The sequence below is a fragment of the Halichoeres trimaculatus genome, unplaced genomic scaffold, assembly GCF_033239565.1.
Source record: "Halichoeres trimaculatus isolate MK-OKI-2021-1 unplaced genomic scaffold, fHalTri1.1 fHalTri1_scaffold_2, whole genome shotgun sequence".
In the NCBI taxonomy this organism is placed as follows: domain Eukaryota; kingdom Metazoa; phylum Chordata; class Actinopteri; order Labriformes; family Labridae; genus Halichoeres; species Halichoeres trimaculatus.
The window spans coordinates 36,275,866-36,303,809 of NW_027437180.1; the positions used below are offsets into that span (position 1 = coordinate 36,275,866).

The following is a 27,944-nucleotide window of genomic DNA, read 5'->3' on the forward strand; positions in this document are numbered from 1 at the left end:
TCTTCAGTCAGCAGTGAGACAAACAGAAGCTAAACGCTCTGTGTCATTTTTTACTGTTCCTGACTCTAAAATCACTGGCATTGGAAACAAAAGCGCCTCGAAGTCCTCAAGCTTTTCGTTAGTGAAGAAAGCTTTATTTTTTTGCTCACCGTTTTCCTGAAGTGTCTGAGAACCAAAAGCCTCCATGAAAAAGCAGAGTCATGATGATTTAAAGCTCCTGTGAGACATCAGACAATCCTTTTTACAAATGAGGTTTGGTACAGAGAGGACAGAGTAATTGGGATTTGTGCTGCAGGGCAGAAACAATAAACTTGAGAAATGAAGTAGAATCCAGTAAAATTAAGTGTGGTAAGTGTCCCTCACAGTGGATTTAAAGACAAATAAAACTTTAAATGAGTCATTGCAGAGAATGTTAAATACGTTTTTAGCTGTTTTTATTGTTTTAAAGTTATCATCTCGTTTTATCTCTCAACAGGTGAGCACAAACCGGAGCAGACAGATTCATCTCATCCCAAAAACAATGGCCCCGTTCCCATCCAGAACCCTCCAGACCCCCAAAACATCAACGACGGCTCGGCAGAACACGGAGAGCAGGACGCTGACGATGAGGCTGCTGAAGACACAGATGACACCAGGTCTGTTCTGTTCTGATTTAACCGATGTGATATTTGAGGGGTTGGGATTTTATTGAATGAGACTGTCTGTTTTGTCAGCTCTCTGACGTCGTCAGCCAGCTCCACAGCGTCCTCTCAGAGCGGAGGTCTGGGGACCAACCGTAAGAAGAGCATCCCTCTGTCCATCCGTAATCTGAAGAGGAAGCATAAGAAGAAGAGGACGAAGTTTTCACGGGAGTTCAAGCCAGGAGACCGGTGGGTTTACAGAACAGTCAGATACTGTTCATAATCACTGATTTAAGATTTTCAGAGTCAACTTTGGTTATTTGTAGGGCTGTAAGTTTAATGGGTTAATTAGATTAATTAATGAAACCTCAATTACTGTGTTATAAAGATAAACGCAAGATTAACTCATTGGCTGCCAGGCATTTCCAGAGTATCTTGAACGATCTTTCAAGACCCCAATAATCTTGTTTTCTCTGACTATGTAAACACCAAAACTACCTAAGAAGAGTGGGCTCTCTTTTTTTATGTCTCACTTCCTGTTTTTGACCAAAAAAACAGACAAAACGTACTTTTTTTGATCGCTTCATCCTTTGATCCTCTCCATGATCCTTGTCATCTTTTCTAGCGAAGGCGCCGCTCTTTCTCTCTGAACTACCACATCCTCAGTTGGAGCGTGAGCTGCCTGAACATTTCTGATTTGCAGTGTCTCCCTATGTCTCTGTCATCTCACATCTTCTCCTCATATCCATGCTGAGCTCTCATCCAAAGAGCACACCGCTCTCACCCACAGTAGTGTATTAGCAGGATTTTGATTGACAAGCTCCACCAGACCCCGCCTCTATAGACATCAATGGCAGCGAACAGACATTTTGATATTGGCCAGTTGATAAAAATGTGGATTTACAAATCTTCTCTTCTTTGTGTATTCATTTGATTAGTCATGCACTAAAATAATATTGAAATGTGGTTAATTAGATTAATTAATTACAAATCCTGTAATTAATTAGTTTATTTTTTAATTGCCTTGTAGCACTAGTTGTTTCTAAATGCTCTTCTTCTGTTTTCTGCATCTGTCTGTGTGTCTCCAGGGTTGCAGTGGAAGTTGTCTCCACAAAGACCACGGCAGACGTGATGTGGAAAGACGGGCGGGTGGAGAAAGGGATCCGATCAAACGACCTCATCCCCATCCAGCACTTGGACAGCCACGAGTTCTGTCCAGGAGACTTTGTGGTCGACAAACGACGTGAGGACAATGTTTTGATATGTCTAACAGCTCTCTTTGATTTTTATCATGTTCTCTTTGAGTGGAGACACTTCCTGTGTCACATTTCTGTCCCTGTGGGGTGCAACGGGATTTTTTATGTAGGCCACTCTGCCACCCAGTACCTGCAGTATCTGGGTCATTTGCTCTAACTGTGTTAAGTTTGTGTGTCGGTGAGACTGAAATTACAGGGATGTGACAGCTAGCTGAAGTAGCCATTTCCTCTTTTGGGCTCTGAGTGTGTTTGTGTTTTCTTTCAGCCCAAGCTCTGCAGGACCCGGGGGTGTACGGTGTGATCCAGTCTGGGGATCACAAAGGCAGAACGTGTGTCGTCAAGTGGATCAAACTCAACTCTAGCAGCGACGATGTAGAGGTCGGGAAAACAAACGTCTTTTGTTCTCGGGAGAAAGTGGCTTCATCAGTGATCTTGAAACAGTCTCTTTTTCAATTATTCGCCTGTTCCCAATCCATGATTTAAAATGAGATGATTAGCGCTTAAATGTGTTTTCTCTGGATGCTATTTCTTTATTTCTGTGGTCTTTCAAAACAAATTCATGCCTTGCCAAGAGTCCCGTCATAAAGTTTCTAGTAGAAAAGAAAAAAACCTTCCTTTAATGTTGATTTGATCCAGGTCATCGGTATGGAAGAGGATGTCAGCGTGTACGACATCGCAGATCACCCAGATTTCCACTTCCGCACCACCGACATCGTCATCAGAATATGGAACTCAGAGAACGGACAGAACGACTGCGAGAATGAGGTGAGAAGAGCTCCACAAAACTTAAAAAACGTAATTTTAGACTACAAAGACTTGAAAATTCAAACCATTTATCCAGGGCTTTAAGAAATAACCGTGATATAACCCTTATGATTCATAGAGATCCTTATTTTTATAACCTCATGGCCATAAAGAGAAAAAGGACCGTTTATTCCTTCCTTCCCCTGGTAAGACCCTGAAATGCGTTTTCACCATCGAAACAAGAGTCTAAATTTACGTCTTGGATAATAAATTTACATCTTGAACCTAAAGAGGCAGGGACTGTCTGCTGAATGTTTCTGATTGGAGGAGCAACAGTGTTTATATATCACCTCCCTCACCCACGATGAGATGACCCCCAGCTGTGACTGACTTGGTTTAATAACTCAGGGCTCCAGAGAACGACCAATTTGGTTGCGACCAAAAATTTTAAGAGTGCAACTAATTTTTTTTTCTTGATCACACTTATTTATAGCAGTTTTTAAAGCCCAGATAAAAAAGATAAACCTTTGGATTATACCAAAAACAGGCGAGGCCTTACAGAAACACTGATGTTTTATACAACATAGCCAAAGAGGAGTTGCTGTTCACCAAATTTAACCTCTTGGGACCCAGCGTCCACATATGTGGTCATCACATTTCTGCCTCTCAGACCCATGATACTTCATTTTTTAAAACTCTAACCTATTGGTCACATTTAGGGACACTGCCCACATCATCATCAAATCACAACATTACACTCATTTTAGTGAAAAAAAACAACAATAACACTAATAACAAACAAATAATAGAGATTTCAGAAAACAAATAATCAAACTTCCTGTACAAGACTTATTTTAGTTGTTATACTTATTAGGTCTTACTTATCCGAAAAGCTAGGTGAAAATGAAGGTGAAAGTGAAAAATGCCCACCAGACAAAAGCTCAGGTCTCAAGAGGTTAAAGCAGAAATTCTTCTCATAAATAAAAATGGATTAAAGTCAATTCAGTTATGTGAAGCACTCTAAGAACAGGCACTTTGTTTTGGAAATGTTTTATTTTTCTTTACATTTGGGTTTAAAATGTTTAATTTCTGCTTAGTGAAGCACTTTATATATTTTCTTTTTTTTATAATTGTGCTTCAAATAAAGACAAACATTTCTCTACATCTTAGTCTTGGTTAAAGGGGCTGTGAAGAGTTTGAAAGGGATCTTGAAAAAGTCTCCCTTCTAGATATATGCCTGATCGTAATCCACACTTTAAAGTTAGATTATCAGCGCCAATGTTGCTGGTTATAGGTTATTTCAAATTGCTGCTTCTTAGCTTCCAGTTCGGGTTGTCCAAGACTGGATTGATTCATGCCGCGCCTAGGCCTCTATGACGACACCACTACAGCTGACGAAGTTTAGTGAGAAGAGATAAAACACAGATATGAGATGTGTAGTGGTGGTGGACACTGGAGCCTAACTGTCAGACAGAAATAGGGCAGAAGAGCAGAAGAAAGATAAACAGGAGAGAGATAGAGCATGAGCTTAAGGCTAACACAGGGGCTAAACTATTTGAGCTAATGTCTATTCCAACCCACAGTCAGCAGTTATTCTGCAGTGGTCTGTTCAAACTTTAGAGTCTATCAATGAAATGAAGAGTCAGGTTACATTAGCTCTGATTGGTAGATGACTAGTTGGACATAACCAGGATTCACTAACGTTACACATTGCAGACATGTCATAGAGCACTGAGCTGTCAGCTGTGCTAAATATACACCACTGCTAAACTATGGGCTGCGGATAGTGCTACATATAGCCAGCTACTAGGGCTGAACAATTAATGGATTTTAAACCTAAATTTAAGAAAAAAAAAGTTTATGTACACGGGCCTGAAGGAAACATAGTCGCTTGTACTTGTTCTCCCTTAAAACCCTGGCAAAAAAAACCCTGTGAGCTACAAAGATCCATAGATCCATCCAGTAGATCGTAGAGACATGCCCCTTGGTCACTTTTTTCTGTATGGTTTATTACTCTTACTGACAACTGGAGGTCAGTAAAATTTCACAGTGTTTCTTTTTCTTTTTCGATTAAGAAATGCAAAAAAGACTTGTTTAAATGTTAACAGTATCTTTTGTTGGTTAGTCATACTATAAAATGACTTAAAACTTGTGTTATGTGAACAATGTAGAAGATAAACATTCCCCAAAATGAATCGTATGCCCAATCGCAATATTGTTCTAAAAATATCACAATTAGATTACTTTCGAAAATCGTTCAGCCCTACCAGCTACTACAATGTGAGCTTGATATAATGTTTCAAACTGTAGCGCTACGTAACTGTACTGATAAATACCTTAACTTGGTGCGTTGTATCCAGTAAAAAGCTGTCTTGAAAAAAGAAAATTTGTTTTGATCCGATCTTCATTTAATTCCAAAACGAACACACACCTCGCTAAAAGTTATTTACGACAGTGTGTGTGAGACTCCGGGCCAGAAGGTGGCGAGGGAGTCCAATTACAAAAGATCCTCCTCATAGCATCTGTAGAGTAAATAACGTTATATGAAGGGGATGGAAAGCAATGAAAAGGTGACCTGATGATCTGAAACTGTTTGAGAAGGATGGATCCCACTGAGTGTCCTCAATCAACAGGATCCTTCTAACACTGTTGATCTCTGCTGACTTTGTGCTTTACACAGCAGATAAGAGCAGCTTGGTCGTCCATTAAAAACTTCTAGTGTAGTAAAATTTCTTAATACTGTTGTTTATGACTCCTCTCTCCTCCCGGCTCCGTGCAGACGTCTGTGGGTCAGGTGTCAAGGGTGGATGTGAGCAGTAAAGTGGAGGTGGTGTGGGCCGATAACTCCATGACCATCGTCCTGCCTCAGGTCAGTGTTTCTCATTCATGAACATGTTTTTTGTTTTCGAATACGGAGAAGGATGTGTGTTAAAATCCCCTTAATAAACGCACACACAGCACCTGTACAACGTGGAGTCAGAGATCGAGGAGACCGACTACGACTCTGTGGAGGAGACGAGCAGCGCGCTGTCCACTGAGGAGTGGGAGGACGAGAGCGACAGCTGGGAGACGGATAACGGGCTCACCACAGAGGACGACAGCCACGCCAACAACGCTGACGCCACCAACACGACGACTCCAACACCCACACCTACAGGCTCCTCCACGTTCATCATCCCACCTGTGGAGGGCGGCAAAGCAGCGGTCACCAGTCCCACCAAAGGAGGGCCAGGAGAGGAGGGGGAGGTGCCTGTGGCTGCAGCTAGTCCAGCTTCTGGAGGAGGTACTTTGGTTGATCCAAGAAAATAGATCCCAGATTTTCAGATCTCAGAGATTAAAGAGCGAAGAGTTTGTAAGATTAATAATAAACAACTTTTACTCTTCAGGAACCACTCCAGGAGCGGTCAACGGGGCAGAGAAGCCCAGCAAAGACGGCGCCTCGAGAGGCTTCAGGGAGTTGAAGGAGGCCTTAAAGATCCTGGAGAGCCTGAAGAACATGACTGTTGAGCAGCTCTGGACCGGCGGCTCTCCCACCTCCCCGACGTCCGCTGAGCCCGCCTCGACGACTCACGTTGCACCTTCAGTGACGCCAACAGCCCCCGAGAAACCGACCAAGGAGAAACGGTTCCTGGACGACATCAAGAAGCTGCAGGAGAACCTGAGGAAGACGCTGGACAACGTGGCCATTGTGGAGGAGGAGAAGATGGAGGCTGTGGTGGAGGCGGGAGGGAGCACAGGAGCAGGGACAGAGGTAGGGGATGCAGTTATTTCTGAGTGAACTTTCTACCGTTGGATCGTGTGTTACGTTTGTGTCTGTTTCTGTTCAGGCAGAGAGACCTGGAGAGGAGAAGCCCCAGCAGGAGCCGCAGACACCTGTGGGGGGACAAGAGTGGCCCAGCGAGTTTCTCAGCGACACGCCAGTACTGTGCCAACAGAGCGGCGGCAAGCCCGGCGTCACCTTCACCAGTGCCAAGGGAGAGGTGTTCTCAGTGCTGGAGTGGGCACCAGGTGAGGAGTGACTTCCTGAACAACTTATCGCCTCTTTGGGTCACCTCTCCTGTCCTTCTCTTTCTTTCTCTGCACTGTCTAAAAGTTTTCTTTGGTCCAGTTTTTATTTGGTTTAAAGGTCCCATATTCTGCTCCTTTTCTGCAGTTTAATATGGATCATTGTTGTCTTCATGAAATGGTAGTAACATGTTTTGGTCCAAAAAGCCAATAAATCAAGCACAGCAGCATTGTTTCCAGGCTCTCATAGCCCCTCTGTTCAGAACGCTCTGATTTAGTGGGCGTGGCCTTCATATGTAAATGAGTCACCACTGATACCGCCCCGCTCTTCAGCGTCACTGAGAGCGGCGTCACGAACTCCGAGTGCACAATGTTTTGAAAACAGCGAAGCTCGTTTACCGTAACATTACAGGCTTAAACAACAGGCTAACCGCAGCTAAAGTTAGCATCCTGAAGCTAACACAGAGACAGGGGGGGACACTGAGGAAAAGCTCTTCCATCTGCTCCATTTAAAATACTCACATTTCCAGGGTCCCAGGTTTGTTGGAGGATGGTTGGTAATGCACCTGGATTCAGGACCAGTCTATTCACTAGCCCTCTGTTGTACTGTCCAAAGTTGAAAAGCAGTCGGCCGTGAAGTGACTAGCACACACATGCACAGTTTTACTGAGTGTAGCTGGAACATTTCCTTGATAAATGAACTCTAGCCACTTAGTCTGTCTTCTTCTGAGATGGGAAGCTTGTGCATGGAACTATGTGGCTGTTTACAGCCAAAAACAGAGCAGTGATGGCTCTTCAACTTCGGCATTCTTGGTGGGGGTTCGGGGGTATCTGCTCTGGTGGACCAATCAGGTCAGACTTGCTCCTGATTGGTCAAAATAGGGAATCGCTGACGTCGGCAAATCCCCAAAATCCAAACAGCTCGTTTTAGGTCAGGATTTTACATTCACAAGCTCTACTAAGTACAGGTTTTGTCATTAAATATCACATTTTGTGGGCTGGGAAGAAAGACAAAGACCCACAAGTTTCACTAAAAGACTTAAAGAAGTGATTTTTGCATAATATGGGACCTTTAAATTCCCTTTTCTATTATCTAGTTCTTAACTTATTTTTCAGATTTTTGTGCTTTTATTTAGAGGACAGGGCAAAGGACAGAGCAGGAAACGGGGTGAGAGTGGCATGAAGGAAAGGTGCGCCCCCCTCTGAGAGACTTTGGTAGTTTCTGCAATCTGAAGTAAATAAGAGACATTCAACCAAAATCCAAACAATCTTTTTTTGTTTGTTTATTTGTACAAACTAATAATTAGCTTCAGCAGGACAAATGCAAACATTAATGTGTGTTATAAATAATTTGAGCTTCACATGTTATAGAAAAGTGAACCAAACTGCTGCTTTTTAAAATCTCACATCTTAAAACTTTTCTGCCTGCGATCCCAGAAATATTGGTGACCCTTTCCACTAGGGATGGCACGGTAAACAATTCAGTTTTCCTCACTCGGTTCGGGGCACATGTGTTCGTGTTTTTCTTTTTTCTTCATTTTACTTCTCAGTTTGAAGCGAGTATGTAGCTCCGATTAAACGCTTGCACAACTTGAGGTGGAGTACAGCAGGACACTTTGTGAGGGAGCGTGTGTGTTGTTTACATGACGAGCAGAGAAGACAGAGTTAGAGGGTGTACCTGTGGCGTTGTGTTGTTCTGCTGTTACTGAGCTCTTTAGATTCAGTGTGAGCTCTGATGACGGCGGTAAAAAAGTGGAGGATAAAACCAAGACTGAGTTTTGACAACTTATGGACTTTGTCGCTACATTTAATGACTTTTCAGATCTCTCTGGGAGTTTTTTTTTTAAAGACGACAATTCTTGCGACTTTTCTTGAGTTTGGAGAAAGTTAGTTTGTAGTTCTGAACATATTTATGATGTTGTGTTTTACCTGCTTTCTGTCTCTCTCATGTTATTTCTCTCTCCTACAGAGTCCATGACAATTACATGCGAATGGTTTATTCTGCAAATTAAACATCAGCATCATTTAGTGACTTTTAGTGACATCTGGGACAGCCAATAGTGACTTTCCTTACTGAGGAGCTGGCATGTTGGAACTAGCAATGTTTCACTCAGCTTTAATGATGTTTGAAGTCGGACACAGCCTCAATCTTTCAGGTTTTTCATGACTATACATGACAGAATTGATTAAAAATAATCTGTTAATTGTAAATTATTAGGGTTTATGATAATCCGGGGTGTTCAAAACAACAACAATGTACACCGTGATAAAAACAGAACCATGGTTTTCGTGAACCGTTCCATCCATAGTCTCCATCCAAAAAAGAACAAATAAAACTGAAGATTTGTAATTAAGCTGATCTGTAGAAAATCAGTCTATCAAAGTGCACAAATTGCTGCATTTCCTGAATTAATCTGCCTCCACTGATATCATCGTTTTCCTAGTTTAGTCACAAACTAAGAAATGTTGAAACAGATCAAATTTGACCTCTTTTTGTTTATATTTTACAGTAATAGATAAAATATACATGTATAAATGCTTTCTTCTTGGAGGGCATTTTGCAGCGCTCTGTCAGTCTATCACCACTGCACCACACTGTCTGCAGCACACACACTCACTCACTCAGCCACTGTCTCTCATCTGTCCCTCCTCTCTCTGCTTTCAGACACTCACTCCTTTAAGAAAATGGAGTTTCAGCCCGCGGAGGCCAAGAAGTTCTTCAGCACAGTGAGGAAGGAAATGGTTCTGCTCGCAACGTCACTGCCAGACGGCATCATGGTCAAAACATTTGAGGACCGCATGGTGAGTGTTAGAGCCATTTGTTGTGTTTTGTTTTTTGTTTGTGCGAGTCTCTCAAACTGTATCATTTTGTAACTGTCTGACTGCCACAGCAGGTGGTGTGTGTTTTTTGTTTGACAATATCAAAATCAAGATTATCTGTCAAAGAGTCAATTATTTTCCTTTTAAATTCAAATTTTCCATTTTAGTTTGTTAATAAACTGGGTTATAAAAAAATTACTGCTTTTCTTCAGCAGAGAGTGAAATGTTTCTCTCTAACTCATTTTGCATTTTATGGGAAACTAGAAAAGCACTCAGAGAGCGCAGACCTCCACCAAGCATATTGTGATTTTCACCAACACATTAGTCCTACTTTAATGTTATACTCCCTTTCAGCAGACTGTCTGCTACAATTTGGTGTTAGTTGCAGGTTTGTACAATGATTTTTTTCCTGACAGTGTTGGAAATTGTGATGACCCAGTACATATTTCTTATTCTGGATCTTAGTATCCAGAATATTTCCAGGATCTGGATCGTACTTTTACATCTGTCAGAAATTATGGTGACCTTGTCTTGTATTGTTTTGCAAAGCAATCGGACCATTTATGATGACGTTATATACACATAGGGTGAAAACCGCCCTGTCTCACAATGATAAAGAATCCTTAAAAAAGGTCCTGGATCCAAACAGTGATCCGGATCACCTCCAAATTTGAATCACTTCTTCCTTATTCCATTTTGAGCATTTTCTATAATTAACAGGTTTATTTTTACCCTATTTTCCAATTGTTTTTTTTTTTATAGTTCTTTATTTTTTGTTGGAAAAGACATTTTCATTGATAAACAGTTAAGCATTTCTTATACAAAGCCCTTTTCCAGTCTTTTCTATTTACACATATGCAGAATTTTGTGTGTGTTCTTCAAAAATATACCGTTAGACATATTCACCTTGTTGCTGTTTACATTTTAAATGTGTGTAAATCTCCATATAATATCCACATATGTTACATCACTCATACAAATGAATAACTATGTACAAATGAACAAAGGGAGTTTACATTTATATTGTCTCTCACTTAGGAGGTTGGAGAAGAATAACTGATAGTGGGTCAGACAAAGTCTGCTCTAAATGGGGTAACAAAATCAATCCACTTATTCCAGATGAGATAAAATTTGTGTTTCTGTCTATTTTCCAATTGTTACACACAATTCAGGTGTCTTTTTTTTGTCTTTTATTATTTTCATGGAAGATTTAAATGTAAACCCAAAACAAGCTGGAGGTTTGATATACATTTTTAAGAGCTTATAAATTTTACCTTATTAGTGAGTTGAACAACAGGAAGTCAGACCAAAAAGGAAAGAGGGTTTAGGGAATCCTCTGGACCTCACGTTGAACCCTTGATGTTTATAGCACTGAGCTCCTGGTGTCTCCTCTTTAACTCCAGCTGTAATAGTCTCTCTTTGTCTCTCAGGACCTGTTCTCGGCTCTGATCAAAGGGCCGACTCGTACGCCCTACGAGGACGGCCTCTTCCTGTTTGACATCCAGCTGCCAAACATCTACCCCGCCGTGCCGCCTCTTTTCCGCTACCTGTCGCAGTGCAGCGGCCGCCTCAACCCCAACCTCTACGACAACGGCAAGGTCTGCGTCAGTCTGCTGGGGACCTGGATCGGGAAGGTGAGACCTGGAGGGGGTCAGGTTTGGGTTTAGATGAGCATGAAATTTAAGTTTAGAAACGAAACATGAATAATCCCAAGTCAAAAAAATATCAAAACTGCTAATGAATTCCTCGGCTTCACTGATTCACAGAAGCTCTGAGTGTTGTTAAAGGTAACGTTCTTCACCCAGGGTTTTTACTTCCAAAAGGCTGGAGCAAATGGTCAGACGGTGTTTATCGTCTGTCCAGAGTCTGTTTCCAGAGTCTGTTTCCAGAGCTCCTCTTAAAGGTCTGCTGCTGATTTGTTCTCTGACACACAGGGCACAGAGAGGTGGACCAGCAAGTCCAGTCTGCTGCAAGTCCTCATCTCAATACAAGGTTAGTAAATACACACACACACACATGCACACCAGAGATGTTCAAAAGTCTTTTTTGCAAGTTTCATTTAAGTCTCAAGTCTCTTAAAAAAAAGTGTTTGAGCTTTTGTCATCTGCTGCTGTCCGGTCTACAAAGAACAGAAGAAAACACACTGTGCAACGTAAACAAGTGAGACAAGCAAACTTCACTGATCTACTCAAATACTCAGATACAAAGCTAGCAGAAAGCTAAGCTAAGATAGATAAGTTACAGAAGAGATAAAGGAGAGCGATTCTTGCTTGTTTTTAATTTTAAGAGCTGCAATACTGAAAAAAATGACAAACCACTGGTTGAAAAAGGACAGTTTGCTAGACACAAACTGGAGGGACCTCGTACATGAAATGTATGATATGGAAAAATTTACAATGAAAATCAGAAATCAGGGCTCTGTTTTTCAGAAAAGATGGAAATGGGAGAGATACAGGATTAGCAAAACTTAAAATAATTCACTGACTTAAAGTTACACATTATGACTAATTATTTTTAATTGTATACATTACCACTTTCTATTTTCAAAAATTTTCAGAATATTTTCACTCAACAACATGAATTAAGCCCCTTGGACTCTTGTTTACTAATCCTACTAATCATAATAAGCATCATTAATTCACACAACGAGAAGTATAAGCAGCACACCAAAGAACGTTTATACGAATTAAATGAAATGTATTATCATATAACGTAATTAATACTGTTATAGTTAATCTTATCATTATCATTTTTATGTTGTGTCATTTTATTTATTTTTTTCACTTGGGTTGTTTTGTTCTTTTATTAACCCTTGTGCACTGCTATGGCTGAAAACAGCCACTTGGGGTAAAATTTTATCAGTTATTTGACCATAACTTTACTTGTATTACAGCAAATTGAATGAATTTTGGGCAGGAACCTTATTTTTACATGCATTTTGAAAATACGATTTTAAACATTTTCAAAGGGTTAAAAGCCACTGTGGACAACTTTACTGTACGCTCGTACTGTTAAGGCTGTTTTCAGCCACTAATTTTTGACTGCTCTAAAAACATATCAGATCAATATTTTTTTCTACTTTTTTCACACAAATCTCTTAATCCACTTCTGCCCTGCTCAGAACTACCAAGCATTGAAAAATAATTAACAAATTTTAATACCGTAAGGGCAATTAAACTGATAGAACATCACTGATTATGGGAGGGTTAAAGAGGAAATGACCTATATTCTATATAAAAAGCCATCAGAAACCAGAGATTTTTTACGTGACATCATAGTCTTAGATATGTCAAAGATTTGTCGCATCATTGATTTTTTATCATTTCTCATTTTTTTTGTAGCATCAATTATTTTTACAAAAAGTAACACTGGTGCTGTAACGGCTGTTTTCAGCCACTAACTTTTAACTACGCCAAAAACCCATCCCATCAGTATTTTTTTCTACTTTATTTTGCTAAAATCTCTTAATTCACATCTGTCCTTGTCAAAATTACCAAGCATTAAAAAATTAATAAATTTGCTTTACCCCTATTCTATACGAGATTCTTTTCTGTGTGTGGTTTTTCTCTCATCCATCTATGAGTTGGTGTCGTCCTATTTGAAGTTTTTACATTCAAATGTACAGAAGTGTGAAAAATATTGATACAGCAATACATCACGATACTTTCACCTGTGATAAAATGTCGATATTTCAACTCTTAATATCAATATTTTTGTTAAACTAAAAACTCATAATTTAGGTGTGTTGGAAGTTCAATATGTCTTCTGTGCCAAATATAATCTTAGAGTATATTTAAAATATTTTATTCCTTAACTTGATGATGTGGGTTTTGATGCTGTAAATATCAGTGTTTTCTCTCTATTCTTGGGTCAGTTAGTTTAAAATCATTATAAGTTTAATTTTTACAGTGTAGTAGACTGATGAAATAATGATCATGGTCATGTTTTCTGCAATATTATACTGACCACAACTTTCACCCAATAGTTTCTTTGCAACATTAGTTTAATGTCACAGTAGTATAAAACAGTGCATCTGACGTTCATTATTTCAAACACAATAAAACAGAAAAGTTGTTTTCACTCACAAAGATTGTAACAGTTCAACTTTATCCCTTAGAATAACGTGAAACTGTACTCACCAGGGCAAGCGGACAGCACAGGCCGCCGGGGTAACCGGGGCCGACACACAAAAGAAAAACAAAGATCTTAACGATCTCGATCCCTCTGCTTGCCCTTTATGAATCAAAAAGGAACGTAAAAATAACCAAGAACAAAAACTCAGATCAGTGCTTGAATTGAAACTTATATTTGCTCAAAATCTTTAACTGAAAACACGCCCAACCTGGACGGACAAATCTGAAGAACACAACTCACAAATAAAACAAAAAATACTCAGTCCAATAAAAAAGAAATAGTCCTTAGTCCCTTGTGTCCATCCTCAAGTTATTTGAGTCCTCTCTCAGTTCCCACCTGTAATCCCAACGAAACCAAAGTAATCCCAACCGGAACAAAGGAAAAAACCCGCGGTGTCCGCCGACCAGCCTCTTATTCCACCAGGGGAAAGAAAAATAAACAAGAAATAATAATTCCCTTAAGGATATTTTGCTCCCCAGCTTCCTCCAAAGCTGTCGATGCCCCCAGAACAGCGGGGTGACAATCGAAGAAAGGAAAAAAGAGGAATAATCCGTCAAAAGCTCCTCGGGGTAGCTTCACCATGCTCCTCACCGGTGCACACCTTACTCTCCCTCAAAAGTTTCTTTCCCCACCCCTTTTGACACTTCTCAACGGAAGTGAAGTCAAAAATAAGAATAAAAAACATACAGCAAAACACATCCAGAATAACACAGCCCCAACATCACCGACTCCATAAACAAAAAAAACAACAACAAACATAAACAACCCAATAACTCCGTGTGCCTGGCTATGTGAAGGAATCAAGTGCTACCTTACCTCAAACAGAACAACAAATAAAAACAACAATATCTCCTGTTCCAGTGAGGCCTCCCCTGACTGTAATTTTGACCTTGGGCTTTACAAGATAACTGGGTAGAATATTGCGATATATCACAATATCCTGATATCGTGATATTATCGTATTGTGAGATTCTTGCCAACACTCACCCCCTACAAATATAATGACAAATGATACATCAGCAGTTGCAAGTCTGCCGCTGGTCCCCATTGTCATAATCTGATGTACAAGTGATACCACTTTATGCATCAAGGCACACACCTGATGCATAAAGTGGTTACCATGGTTACCGTGAAAAAAAGGAAGGTATCACATCAAGTTTGTCAGAGTTTCATCAATCTTAAAACGCCAAATAAGAAAACGTGACTGTTCACGAGTCAGAGTTCAGTCTGAAGTCTTTGAGTGCGCGACTTAAGTGCGACCCGAGTTCAAGTCCACACACACACACACTAACACACTCCGAGTTCCTGTCTTGAACCTGCTCTGACCTGTGAGGTGAATGAACTGACTGACCCTCTCTCTGTTCGTACCCTTAACAGGCCTCATCCTGGTCAACGAGCCGTACTACAACGAAGCCGGCTTTGACAGTGACCGAGGGCTGCAGGAGGGCTACGAGAACAGCCGCTGCTACAACGAGATGGCCCTGATCAAGATGGTCCAGTCCATGACGCAGCTCCTCCAGAACCCCATCGAGGTCTTCAAGCAGGAGATCCAGGAACACTTTGTCTCCAACGGCTGGCGGCTCGTCCACAGGCTGGACGTGTGGCTGGAGCTGAACGAGGCCGCTGAGAGGGGTCACGCTGCACACATGACCTCCAGACACTCAAAAGACCGGCAGCCTTCTGTGGAGCCGCTGGATGAGCAACTGCCCCTGGGATCAGGGCCTGTGGCGGTGGCCCACAGCAGCCCCAGTAAGCCCGGGGAGGACGGGGTCTCAGGAGTTAGCAGTATTATGGAGGAGGACTTGGAGGATTCAGGTCTGAGTCCTTCGACTGTAGCGGCCTCTCAGCAGGAGCTGAGCCAGAACTCAGACTGCGACAGCACCCAGGGGAACGCCTCTGGGGGCGCTGAGAACAGAGGCGGCTCCGCCATCTCTGGCTCTGTCGTTCGCGGGGGGACGTCAGAATCGGGCTCGGTGAGTGGAGGAGGCGCGGGCTCCACAGGAAGCCAGCCCGTGGTGCGACCAAAGAAACGAAGAAAGAGCTACAGGAGCTTCCTCCCAGAGGGCAGCGGCTACCCGGACATCGGCTTCCCGCTCTTCCCGCTCTCTAAGGGCTTCGTGAAGAGCGTTAGAGGAGTCCTGCTGCAGTACCGAGCCGCGCTGGCCGCCGCCGGCATCACTGAGCACACAGAGGACAAGTAAGTGCCTCCTCACCGTACCCCGACTCAATCTGCACTGCTCCCTGCTCCTTTTCTTCCTCCTTTTCTACCTTTTCATCCGTCACTGGCGCTAGAGGAGGATCATTGCGTGCTCCCTGGGGGCGCAGCAGTTTTTCAGCCTGCTGTCCAGAGCTTCACTGTGCCCCCAGCACTGCCCACATGTTTGTCCTTTTTCCTCCATCTGCTCCCGCCGCCCAAGCTCCGCATTGTTCCCCCTCTCTCGATTGAAGCGCGCCTGCAGGAGAGCAGCTTCTCCGATCAGGAGGAGAGAGCAGGTTCTGGTTTTGACGATGTCTTTGTTCTCCTTTAGTGTCTCTGCAGACGAGTGTGAGGAATAAACAGAGGTGAGGCGTCTGTTTGCAGCACAAAGGAGCTCTTTGAGGACGGTCAAAAGTTTGTCTTTTGGCTTCAGCAGGACTCCGTGGAGGTGGACTGCGAGGAGTAATCAGTGCCATGTTCCTCCGCCCTCCTCGTCCGCTTTGCCTCCAGCAGCCTCCACAGCACGGGCGGGGTCTTTTTCTGGGAAACCACTCTGCCGTCTCTGGACCGTAGAGCTGGCTCGGTCTGAGCGATGCATTCTGGGAAAACTCAAAGACGGATGAAAAAACTGGAACTCTTGACTGTGGCTATCTGTAGCACTACTGATATAACCGCTGTACCATCCTGCACTACAACACGGACAAACCAACGGGCTGTAAATCACCTGACCTGGGGGGGAGGGGGCGTTTTAAGTATAAGTCACTGGTTGTTCTGCTTTCTGCCAAATCCTCTCTGTCCTCAAAGAATATTTAACACACTGAATGTCACTTAAACTGCCAAACACAACAGCTTCAGTACTTCTTCCACTGCACTTGCTGGTATCTTACTTCATCAACCACTCACGCAGCAAACACCGAGTGAAACGTTTACATCTGAATCACCTCTGGAGCTCAGACGGCGTCACGGTGCGTGTGTGCGTTCACTTCCTGTAGAGGTTAGGAAACTGTTCAGTCACCAAAAAGGAACTCGACTTTAGACCCCACTTTAAAATAGAAAGAAGAAAAAAAAAAACACAGCATCCATTCCGTCATCTATCGTCAACATGTTGCCTTACTTGAATTGTTCTTAAAGATCTCAGAGCGCTGTGTACAGAGCTGCTTCATCATGCTTTAAAACGTAAACACGCAGACGCACTATCGTCCTCTTGAACCGTGCAGATCAGACCCTCAGAAACACGACGCTCCTGTTTGTGTTTTTACATTCAAACTCTTATTTTCTACCACGCTGTCTCTGCCATGAGGATAACCCACTAACGTTACATAGAAAGACGAAATCCTCGCCCTCCTCGTGGCGTGAGCTCAGTCGGGTCACCCTGAACGTCCGACTGTGAAGGAAAGAACTGTGAACTCACCTTTAGGTGCTTCCTGGAGTTATCAGAGCTGTCTGTTTACATCTTTTTAAACAATCTGACATCATCTTCTTTATTTCCACATATAATCCAGATTGTAAAACAGATTAGTATGACTTAAACACAGGTGAGATGATGCACTTCTTTGTGCTTGGTGAAAGAGTGTTGGCTTGTCTGGTGTTTTACTTGAAGAGTGTTGAGAGCATTGAATGCTGGGAGAGGATGAAGAGCCCGGAGCTGCTGAGTTTTAAATAAGAAGAGGTGCAGAATCAGGGTATTTTGTTTTGTCTTCCCTTACGAAAAAACGTCATTCCTGTTCCAGATGTGGCAATCAGGCATCCACGACACTTTATCCTCTTCCTGGTTTTTACTCTTCGCATTATTTCGCTGCCTTTAAAGCTACAGAGGATGACGCTGTCTTTCCTTTCCTTTCCTTTCCTTTCCTGCTGTTTTGTAAAACATCACCTCCTCGGCTCTTACAGGAGAAGTGTAGTGTAGTGATTTCAGATTTTTTTGCAGGACACACACATCTTCAGTGGGAGCTGTGAGGTGACGTTTCATCCTCTTTCTCATCTGTAAACAAGTTGCAGAAACAGAAAATGTGAAGCTATCTCGCTAGATCTGGAAGCAAAAACCTCTAGCAGGGTATCAGGCACATGGCGCTATGTACAATTTTCTGTGTATGTGTATATTATTCAGATTGAAACCATTATTATGAAAATTAAGATTATTATTCCTGCGAGGAGTTTGTTTTACAGCCAAAGCATGTAACATGTTGCTTTAAGCCTTTTGAACGGGCTACACACAAGACTTGACTGTACGATGTCTACATTTCCACAGTGGCCTGTTATTGATATATTTAAAAAAGAACTAATAAAGTTATGATTTGTAGCCTGATTCCCTCTGTACAGATGTCATGACTATATTCAAATATCTAAATACATACACACATGCATACACACACATGCAGACGTTATATATTTAACACACACTTGAGTTCCAACAAGTCACGTGGATGCTTGGGGCATAACTGTACAAACTGCTGAGTGTGATATTGTACTTATTTCATTTTTTAATGGTTTACTTTTGTTTCTTGAAGACGACTGTATAGTGATGTATTAAACTTTGCAAGCAGAACCATAGCTACATCGTGGCTCTGATTTATTACTCCTCATCATCTGCAGCTGGTCAAAGAAAAGGCATCATGGGTAATTAGAGAAGGAAATACGTCATGATAGGAAAACATTTCAAAATAAAAGTTGTCTTCAAAATTATATTTGGTTGGCACTTAGGTTTTTTCTGCACTCTGATGACTTTGGTTTACTTTAAACCTCGATAGCTTTACTTACAAAAAAGACCAAAACAGTCCAGCTGCAGACCTCCACTCTCAGCCAACTATTTTGGAGGCTTCACTCTGACACCTCCACTGTCAGAAGGAAGTGACGTAAGGATGTGAAGTTAAACAAGAAAAGTAAAATAAATTTTAAAAAATCAAATAAACAAAAAAACAAACAAAATTTTATTGAGCAACAAAGAGTGAACAATTAAACAAATTTGACATAGGTCAGTGGATCTGGATATATACAGTATCTCACAAAAGTGAGTACACCCCTCACATTTATGCAGATATTTAATTATATCTTTGCATGGGTCTACACTGGAGAAATGACACTTTGAAACAACGAAAAGTAGTCAGTGTACAGCCTATATAACAGTGTTAATTTATTGCTCCCTCAAAAAAACTCAAGATACAGCCATTAATGTCTAAATCACTGGCAACAAAAGTGAGTACACCCCTAAGCGAGACATACCCAAATTGAGCTCAGTTAGTCATTCTCTGAAGATCTGAAAAAAAAAAACATGTTGCTCTACATAAAGATGACCTAGGCTATAAGAAGACTGTCAACACCCTGAAAATGAGCTGCAGCACAGTGGCCAAGACCATCCAATGGTTTAACAGAGCAGGCTCCACTCAGAACAGACCTCCCATGGCGACGTCACATTCAGAGGTTGTGTTTGGAAAATAGACGTAGGAGTGCTGCCAGCATTGCTGCAGAGGCTGAAGGGGTAGGGGGTCAGCCTGTCAGTGCTCAGACCTTACGCTGCACACTGCATCAAATTGGTCTGCATGGCTATCGTCCCAGAAGGAAGCTCCTTCTGAAGATAACGCACAAGAAAGCCCACACTTTGCTGAAGACAAGCAGAGTAAGAACATGACTTACTGGAACCATGTCCTGTGGTCTGATGAGACAAAGATAAACTTATTCGGTTCAGATGGCGTCAAGCGTGTGTGGCGGCAACCAGGTGAGGAGTACAAAGACAAGTGTGTCTTGCCTACAGTCAAGCATGGTGGTGGGAGTGTCATGGTCTGGGGCTGCATGAGTGCTGCCGGCATTGGGGAGCTACAGTTCATTGAAGTAACCATAAATGCCAACATGTACTGTGACATACTAAAGCAGAGCATGATCCCCTCCCTCCAGAAACTGGGCCGCAGGGCAGTATTTCAACATGATAATGACCCCAAACATACCTCCAAGATGACTACTGCCTAACTCAAGAGGCTGAAGGTAAAGGTGATGAACTGGCCAAGCATGTCTCCATACCCAAACCCGATTGAACATCTCTGGGGCATCCTCAAATGGAAGGTGGAGGAGCGTAAAGTCTCAAAAATGTGCTGTCTCCGGGATGTCGTCATGGAGGAGTGGAAGATGATTCCAGTGGCAACCTGAGAAGCTCCGGTGAACTCCATGCCCAAGAGAGTTAAGACAGTGCTGGAAAATAATGGTGGCCACACAATATATTGACACTTTGGGTATGTCTTTGTTTATAATCTTTGTTTAAATCTGGATGGGAAAAAAGTTACCACTTTTCTCCAGCAGAGGGCAAAATGTTTCTCACGTGATGTGCATTTTATGGAAAATATGGCTCCCGATATAGTCTGTTGAGTTTATCATCATCATTTAATGTTTTTCACATAGCTTTGGCGTTGAAAACGCAAACCTAACGTCACAAAAATCTTAGATATTAAAGAATCACAATTTTAATCGAATCAGCACCCCCAAAAATCGCAACAGAGCTGTGTCGCCAGAATAGGATATCATCCCAGTCCTAATAATTAAAGATAGTTAAAAAAAATAATTGCACGTCACCTGACGTTGATTTTATTGTTTTGTTATATGTTGTTGACTGAAGTAGGCCATCTAGTGTCTTAAAGTGGTAATAACAATAATTTGAGCCATAGCCTGCATCAAAGTTTTTTTTTTTTTTTCCTGTTAGAAAACATTTGTCTGTTAGTAGTACGACATTTAGCAGACTCTTTTGGAGGCTCCACTCTTTATTTCCTCATTTGTTTCACGCCACAGCTATCTTAGCTTAGCAGATGATAAGAGAAAACTCTGATTCAGGATTTTTTGCTTTAAGTTTCACTGAAGAACTGAACACACAAAGAAATGTACATACTCTCTTACACCAGATTCCTGTTCAAAACATTCAACATGTTTTACATCTCCAAACAAACGCAATATGTAAAAATTAGCCCTAGCTTGATGCTAGTGTATTTTTTGCAATGTAAATTGCATTTATATGCTAGCAGTTGGCATATATTGATATAACTTTTTATCACAGAAACATCCCACAGTAAAAAAGGAAAAAAAACCTTTGATGCAAGCTGTGGCTCAAATTATTGCTATTACCACTTCACGACACTAGATGGCCTACTTCAGCCAATAAGGTATAACAAAACACTAAAATTGTCAGGTGACATGGGATTTTTTTTCCTTATCTTTAATTATGTACATAGATATCCAGGTCCATTGACCAATTTCAAGTTTATTTAATTGTAAACTCTTTAACTCAATACAGTGCTGTTTTTTTTAACTTCACATCCATCATTAAGTCACTTCCTTCTGACAGTAGAGGTCTGCAGCAAATCCAAAGTTTTAGTCTTTTTATTGGACTTTTTTTGGACTGTAAATAAAACAGAAGATCAATTTTAAATGAGAATACCAATAAAATTTTGTCAGTATTTAGAAGGTGCATTTATGCATTTATACCCTAGGGATAAAATAAAGTTTAAGCATGTTGAATGGGACATTAAATATAATGTAATCAGCTGCTTTATGTCATGTTTATTTTATTTTTCAAATACTATGCCTTTAGCGGCACCAGACATCAAAATGAACAAATGTAACAGAGATATTTAATTTTACTTCAATGCAAATCAGAGAAGAAGACACATGAAACATTTATCTAATTTTTTTAACAGCACATTGAGCAAATACATTAAAGTGTCTGACGCTGCAAACATTCCATGTTTTTTAAAAGCATGTTGGTTTGACGAACAGCAAACGAAGGCAGCGCAGCATCCTGGAGGGTCAAACGCTCAAACGTTGTCTGCAGCAGAAATATATTTGCAGAGGAACTTCTTGACCTCAGAGACGTGCATGGTCTCTTTGATGGTCGTGTCTCTGCTGCGGACCTGTAGGAGGCCGTTCTCCAGCGTGTTCTCACTGACCACCACGCTGAACAGCACGCCCATCTCATCATACCTGAAACGGATCAACACGACACGTCAGTCTGCGTACACCAACGGGAACACAGATATGAAAAAATAAAAAAACTGCTTCTGCCTCCATTGTGCTGATGAATTGACGTTTACTTTGTGTTCAGCTGCTCCACTGATGTCTGCAGAGTTTCCAGGTAGCCTGGCCACGCAGAGATCTTTGCCTCCATGAACTCCTGCAGCAGCCCTTCACAAACCTGTGAAGAAATTCTTCAAAGTGAGTTTCATTTAATAATGGACCAGCTGTCTTACGAGTTTATTCACAGATTTTACCAAAACAATACACCAAAAAAAAGACAATATATGGAAAAGACAAGTTTTTCTTACCTGCCTCAGCTCCACAGTGGCTCCTCTGCCGATGTCCAGAGCCACTTTGACCGGAGCCAACACTGGATGTAACTTCAGAACCTGAAATTTATTTGATTTGATTTGATTTATTTCATTCCAACAATCGCCTGACAGCAATTCTGAATGTCGCTTGGTAACAGTTACTGATGAGCTTTGTACATGATTTGTAGTAATGTCATGCAATTTTAACAACTGCAATTTGTGGAATAATGGGTTTGAAGGATCTCTATTCTGACTTCTTCTAATAATCCTTATTGCTCTTCTCTGGAGAATGAAGATTGGTTGGATAGATGTCCCTGTTGGTGTAAATATGTGAGTAAAAACAGTGTGAGTCGTCACCTGTCTCTGCTGCAGCTTCTGCTTGTTGTCTCCTTTCTTTAACTGCTGCAGCGAGTTGGATAAAAACGCCAGTACTCCACGGTCCATATTGGCGGTTACAGAAATCACATGAGGAATGGACTTGCGACCATCTCGACACTGAAAGACAGCGAACACTGCATGTAACTGCACTGCGGACAGGTGACAGCAGAGTAAAAGAGCTGCAAGTAATTATTAAAACCACTGGAGCTTCACATTAAAGAGGGGGTATTCTGCTTTCTTCCTGGATGTCCAAAACAAACAAGCATATTTTCAAACTGTTACATATGTTGGAGAAATTCTTAAACCTGTAAACTGATGGCCAATCAGAGGGAAGGGGGTTTGTGGAGCAGGAAGCTTTAAAGAGGGCAGTTAAAACGTTTCGTAAAGAGGCTGCAAAAAGGCTTTAAAACATCAATGAGAAATAAAAAAAAGGTAATTTTTTAAAACTGAAAATCATGTAAAGCTACTCTGTGGTATCAGACAGAAAAAGCCGAAAAAAGCGCAATACCCCCTCTTTAATGAACGTGGTGCCTTAGAGTTCCCACAAACAGGCCACAAACATGAACGTTTCACCTGCCCTGGAGCTTCTGATCAACAACACTTTGATTAGACGTCTCTTCTTAAATAAGAGGAGCCTGACCTGTAGTTTGGACCGTTCTCCTCTGTGAGTCTGCAGCAGCTCGGTGTTTCCTCGGCTCCACAGCGTCTCCAGTGGCTCCTGGCCCCACGGGAAGCTGTATGAGATCCTCACGCCACGAGACGCTGCCTCCTCCAGCTCCTCCTCAGGAACGTCGCTGCTGCTGAAGTCTGACGGAGAAAGGGCAAACTGGAAAGACAAGGGATGGTGACTTAAAGCTTTGAAATGTTTTAACACAAGCAGAGAGGAAGCTCTGAAAGGTCCATCCGTGCAACTTGATACTCAGGAATATTTCCTCCAGTACTCACTTTTCTCCACCACTTCAGTCTGAGTCTCGTCCAGTGATCCAGCCACTGGGAGGAGGTACGAGCAGAGCAGAACCACACCAGAGACGTCTGAGTAACTTCAGCAAGGCTGGAAGAAAAAACGCCCACATACTCAGATTAACTGAAATTATAAACAATATCAGTCTGTACGGGGCTGTATTGCATTCACCCGACAATAAAAAAATCCCCCTGTTTTTACGACATAATTAAAAATATAATTTCTATTATTTGTATTTTTTGTCATTTCTAAATTATCATAATTTCTTATTTTGAGGTTTGTATTTTTAACGCTTTTTGAAGGAGTAGCGGTAACTAGAAAACAATTTCCCCTCAGGGTTTAATAAAGCATTTCAAACTCTATCTCTTAATAACAGTTTTTTTTTTTTAATTTATTTTAGAATTTCCTGTTATTTTGAGATACTATCTTGTAAAAAAAACAAGACCATAAAAAAATAAAAAATGTATTATAGTATTAAATAAGTTTTCAGAATTTAAATTTGATTCAATTTTTTTTTTTTTAGATTTTCCTGTTTTTATGAGATACTATCTTGTAAAAAAATGAATTTTTGTAGAATTTCCTTTTTTTAAATTAAATACTATCTCCTAAAATTAGAAAATATTTATTTTTGATTTTATTGTTTTTATGAGATACTATCTTGTAAAAAAAAAGGAATTTATTGAAGAATTTCCTGTTTTTATTGGATACTATCTCATGTAAACAGGAATTTATTCATTGTAGAATTTCCTGTTTCCATAAGATACCATCTCGTAAAAATAGGAAAGAAATTCCTGAAAATCTTTAATTGTGATCTCGATGAAGAAACATGAAACATGTAACTTTTCACTAAAACACATTAAAAAGCCTACCTTACCTATATTAACCCCACAGCTCTGATTAGTGACAAAAACATGCAACGATTCATGCAGCTGAGCACCATGGGAAATCCTGTTTTCTGAGACAGTATCTCATAAAAACAGGAAATTCTAAAATAAATAAATTCCTGTTTTGATGAGACAGTTACGTCATAAAAACAGGATTTTTTTTTGCAAGTGAATGCAATACTCCACCACAAGTCTGTGAAAAACAACAGGAACTCTCTTTTTAATTTAGCCCCAGAAACCCAAAGTCATTTACTGCCCTCTAGTGGACAAATGTGGAACAGCCCCTAGATACAAAAACAAAGTGGGATGCAGCCCTCACTGATGTCACCAGAGTGCCTTTAATGTAAAATTCCTCCGTATGTGAGAGGAATCCCAACATTCATCCAGTACAGGTAAGTTTTAAAACCAGGCTGACAGCCGGACAGGTTCCCCTTCATTCTGATGCCTCGCCATTAATGCATGTTTAAGCTTCTGCGTGTATCATCTTTGGTGCGTAGAATGAGATAACATCAATGAAAAGATTAAATTTCCTGAAAGGGGGCTCATAAAACAGTAAATGTTACAGTGACAGCAAATTCTACATAGAAGTTATAGCTACATACGAACTCTTTAGTTCCCAGATAAAGTGAGAAAACCACTAAGAAATGAACTTCATAGCTTGAAGTTTGAACTCTGTCTTGTGAAGTTAACATGATTTATTTATTTATTTTTTAATTTATTCCCATAGATTATTATTATTATTATTATTGTTATTATTATTATTATTATTATTATTATTATTATTATACAGCTAATGTTTGTAAACAAAAAGTCAAGAATTTAAATTACAATAACTGTAGTTTACATTTCTACAGTGACATATATTTTTTAGTTATTAATGAATTGCTCACTCCATAAGGTAGCCCAAAATAATGAGTGGATAAGTTGATGCCATCCTTTACAGTTTGTATGGGTGGTAGGACTTTATAAAAATGTAATTCTAAGGAATTAGAGGTTTGTGAATTAACAATCACAAATAATCAAGTTTTAATCTTGTATCAACATCTGACGAGAGAAGCAACATTTTCAGTTTAAACAGATTTGAGTGAATAGCTAACACATACATGACCTTTAACAACAAAGTCACTTTTATAATCAATGAAATATACTTTTTAATGCAAAGTACAGTTTAAGGAACACAATTGCATTTTGAGCAGACAGTGTTCACTATGCTAAAGTAATCAGCTCAGGTTTTTAAGGACTTTTTGTAAACTTTGCTTTGCGGACCATCTTTGGTGTCTGTGCTCAACACGACCATTTACAGTTGATGGACTGATGATTACATGTTGAGCCCACTGTAAAATCTTCTATGTTTTCTGTTTGGCAACAACAGACTGGGATAAAATGCGTTTCTTCCGTAATTAATCCGTTGTAATTACCGTGACAAAGTCCCAACCTTTGCTTCTGTCTAAACTCATTTCTTGTGTATTCTATCATTTGTCAGTGATATTAACAGAAACTATTCAGGCATGCATACCACATTCAGACATGTTTTCCACAATAGACAAACTGGACATGAAACCTCACCAACCAGAGCCATCTGAGGGCTGGAAACAGGGACCAGCCTCGGCCAGGCCAAAAGGAAGCTTCCGGTTCACCAGCTCAAGCGAGGGGACAAACTGCTCCAAGGCACCTGAGAACAAACTGGTCTGAATCAATGTTGTGTGTGATGAATTCAAAGCCTTGTGCTTTAATAAAATTAATTCTCTTTGAATATACAAAACTTAATATTATCTTCTATCAAAAACCATGTGTATAGGATTTCCACGTTATTATACAAGTCTTCTTTAACTTTGAGGCAAGAAAGGTGACCTAAGCAGACTGTCAGGAGGGCCTTTCTTGCTTGTGTAGGGTCTGCTAAATGAAAAGGTACAACCAAAAGAGCCAGAGTAGAAACAGGTTGTTGAACATCACTAAGCTGGGAACTGTCGCCATCTTCAGGTAACAGTAAGGACAGTTCTGAAGCTGTGGGGATCAGTGATGTAGGTCTAATGGGAGTAGGGCGCTAAGACAAGTGGAGAAGGTCCATAAGGCAAAGACAAGACCTCCACTGGAGAAACTACACCAATGCACCTGTTGCTCTTTTCATGGTTTAGGAGGATGTTGGTGTGAATTCTGAGAGGTACTCTCCTTCGATGGTGCAAAAGACTAGGTGAGGAGACACAAAAGTTCATGCATGATGATGCACCGTCACATGCTTCACGTTTTTCCTGAGACTGTTTTGCATCTCAGCCCTAAAAAGAAAATTATCTCATGAACTGAAACGCCTGCTCACCCAGTCTCAGCCTTACTGATAACTTGTTGTCAGTAATACGGAGGATGACGGCAAGCAACATAGCTCAAAAGTGGTTCATACAGGGATGCAGAGAAGACATCAGAAACTTAATTTAGTTGACCAGCAACTTCTGAGCCTCAGTGAAAGGAAATGAGGTTACATTGGGCATAAGAAACATGTTATATTTTGAAATAGTTACAATTCTAAAGAATACTGTTGTTTTTGTTGAATTTCAGGTGTAGAAAATATTACTTGATAATATTACTTTGCTGCATATAAATATAGACAATCATACTTCAAAGGATTACATTAACCACACGGTAGAAGAAATATACTCACTTTATGACTTAAAATGTTTTCAAAAAAGGAACTTAGATAATAATTTGGCACTCAGTGTACAGTATAAGTGTGACAGATTTAAAAATTAAAACTTTGAAACTTCTTCTTTGTTTATGTAATTCAGAGTTTTACCTTGAAATAAGTTTGTTTTCACTTTAGGAGATCTCTGAAGGAGCATCTGTAACTTCTGCATGAGCAGCTCCTTACTCAGGTCTTTCTCTTTCAGTATTTGCTTGATATGTTCACAGTCAACAACCCTAAGTTGTCCTTGTCTGTCTGGATCCGCATCCACTGTGCTGCTCAGAGTTTTTATCCCAAAGACCTGAGCTCTACCCCGGGTCACCGAGCTCCACCACTGCTCCAGCAGGTTCCTCCTGAGCTCCATGCCCAGAGGTCCGTAACTGCAGCTCATCCCGCGCTGAAACAGCTCTGCATTAACATCTCCAGGTGAAATGAAGTACCTGCCCACACAGAGCTGCAGCAGAGTCCTGATCTGATCCAGATCCTGATTTGGTGATGTAGTGAGCTGCAGCGCCAAAATGCACCGTGAAGTCCTCAAAACTGACAGACGCCTCGATAAGAAGTTTGTGACACAGAAAGTCAACATAATGAGAAGTCCCGACCTGGTCCAAGGGTAAAGATCCGAGACTCAAAACCAAAACATGACACTCTGCGGGTCGTGGACAGTCCACCTGACATGAAACCGCCTCTCGGAAAAGTTTGAGTACGATCTAATTAAGAAGACTAAGTTGTGTCTCATGTTGAGAGAATCAACGATGTGCTGTTTGAAATTCACAGGAGGCGCACGTGAAAACTGATCCGGTGAGGATAATTGTACATCCGGGTTACGCACTTTACGTCACGTGATACATTCAGCTTCCCGGAAAAAGACGAAATAATAAAAAAATGATGATACATAAAAACTCATTTAAGTTTTAAAATTAGATTAAATTTACATTAAAAAAAATTAATTAAGAAAAGGTTTTAAAAATT

At 40.8% G+C, this 27,944-nt stretch overlaps 2 protein-coding genes across 4 annotated transcripts in view; one reads left to right on the top strand and one right to left on the bottom strand.

Moving 5' to 3' along the window:
• ube2o (ubiquitin-conjugating enzyme E2O) overlaps nucleotides 1-18,378 on the top strand; it is a 55,637-nt gene extending 37,259 nt beyond the window's left edge. Inside the window, exons 10-23 of one of the 3 annotated variants that reach the window (XM_074687815.1) lie at nucleotides 476-635; nucleotides 714-869; nucleotides 1,709-1,863; nucleotides 2,142-2,254; nucleotides 2,513-2,641; nucleotides 5,400-5,489; nucleotides 5,579-5,903; nucleotides 6,007-6,371; nucleotides 6,448-6,628; nucleotides 9,291-9,427; nucleotides 10,876-11,079; nucleotides 11,380-11,437; nucleotides 14,957-15,776; nucleotides 16,108-18,378. In XM_074687815.1, the coding sequence (XP_074543916.1) occupies nucleotides 476-635; nucleotides 714-869; nucleotides 1,709-1,863; nucleotides 2,142-2,254; nucleotides 2,513-2,641; nucleotides 5,400-5,489; nucleotides 5,579-5,903; nucleotides 6,007-6,371; nucleotides 6,448-6,628; nucleotides 9,291-9,427; nucleotides 10,876-11,079; nucleotides 11,380-11,437; nucleotides 14,957-15,776; nucleotides 16,108-16,135 (2,921 nt within the window). In that variant the 3' untranslated portion in view covers nucleotides 16,136-18,378. Of the gene's footprint in view, nucleotides 1-475; nucleotides 636-713; nucleotides 870-1,708; nucleotides 1,864-2,141; nucleotides 2,255-2,512; nucleotides 2,642-5,399; nucleotides 5,490-5,578; nucleotides 5,904-6,006; nucleotides 6,372-6,447; nucleotides 6,629-9,290; nucleotides 9,428-10,875; nucleotides 11,080-11,379; nucleotides 11,438-14,956 lie in introns of all 3 variants that reach the window. The other 2 variants (XM_074687806.1, XM_074687823.1) reach the window with 2 other exon arrangements.
• Nucleotides 18,379-21,279: 2,901 nt separating this feature from the next.
• On the bottom strand, nucleotides 21,280-27,817 carry polg2 (polymerase (DNA directed), gamma 2, accessory subunit). The gene is made up of 8 exons (XM_074694568.1): nucleotides 27,084-27,817; nucleotides 25,865-25,970; nucleotides 23,399-23,504; nucleotides 23,094-23,279; nucleotides 22,433-22,570; nucleotides 22,073-22,153; nucleotides 21,842-21,942; nucleotides 21,280-21,731 (listed from the first exon to the last, which is right to left on the bottom strand). Exons 1-8 carry the CDS (start codon nucleotides 27,556-27,558, stop codon nucleotides 21,566-21,568), a joined length of 1,359 nt encoding a protein of 452 aa, XP_074550669.1. The 5' UTR covers nucleotides 27,559-27,817; the 3' UTR covers nucleotides 21,280-21,565.
• Nucleotides 27,818-27,944: the final 127 nt, after the last annotated feature.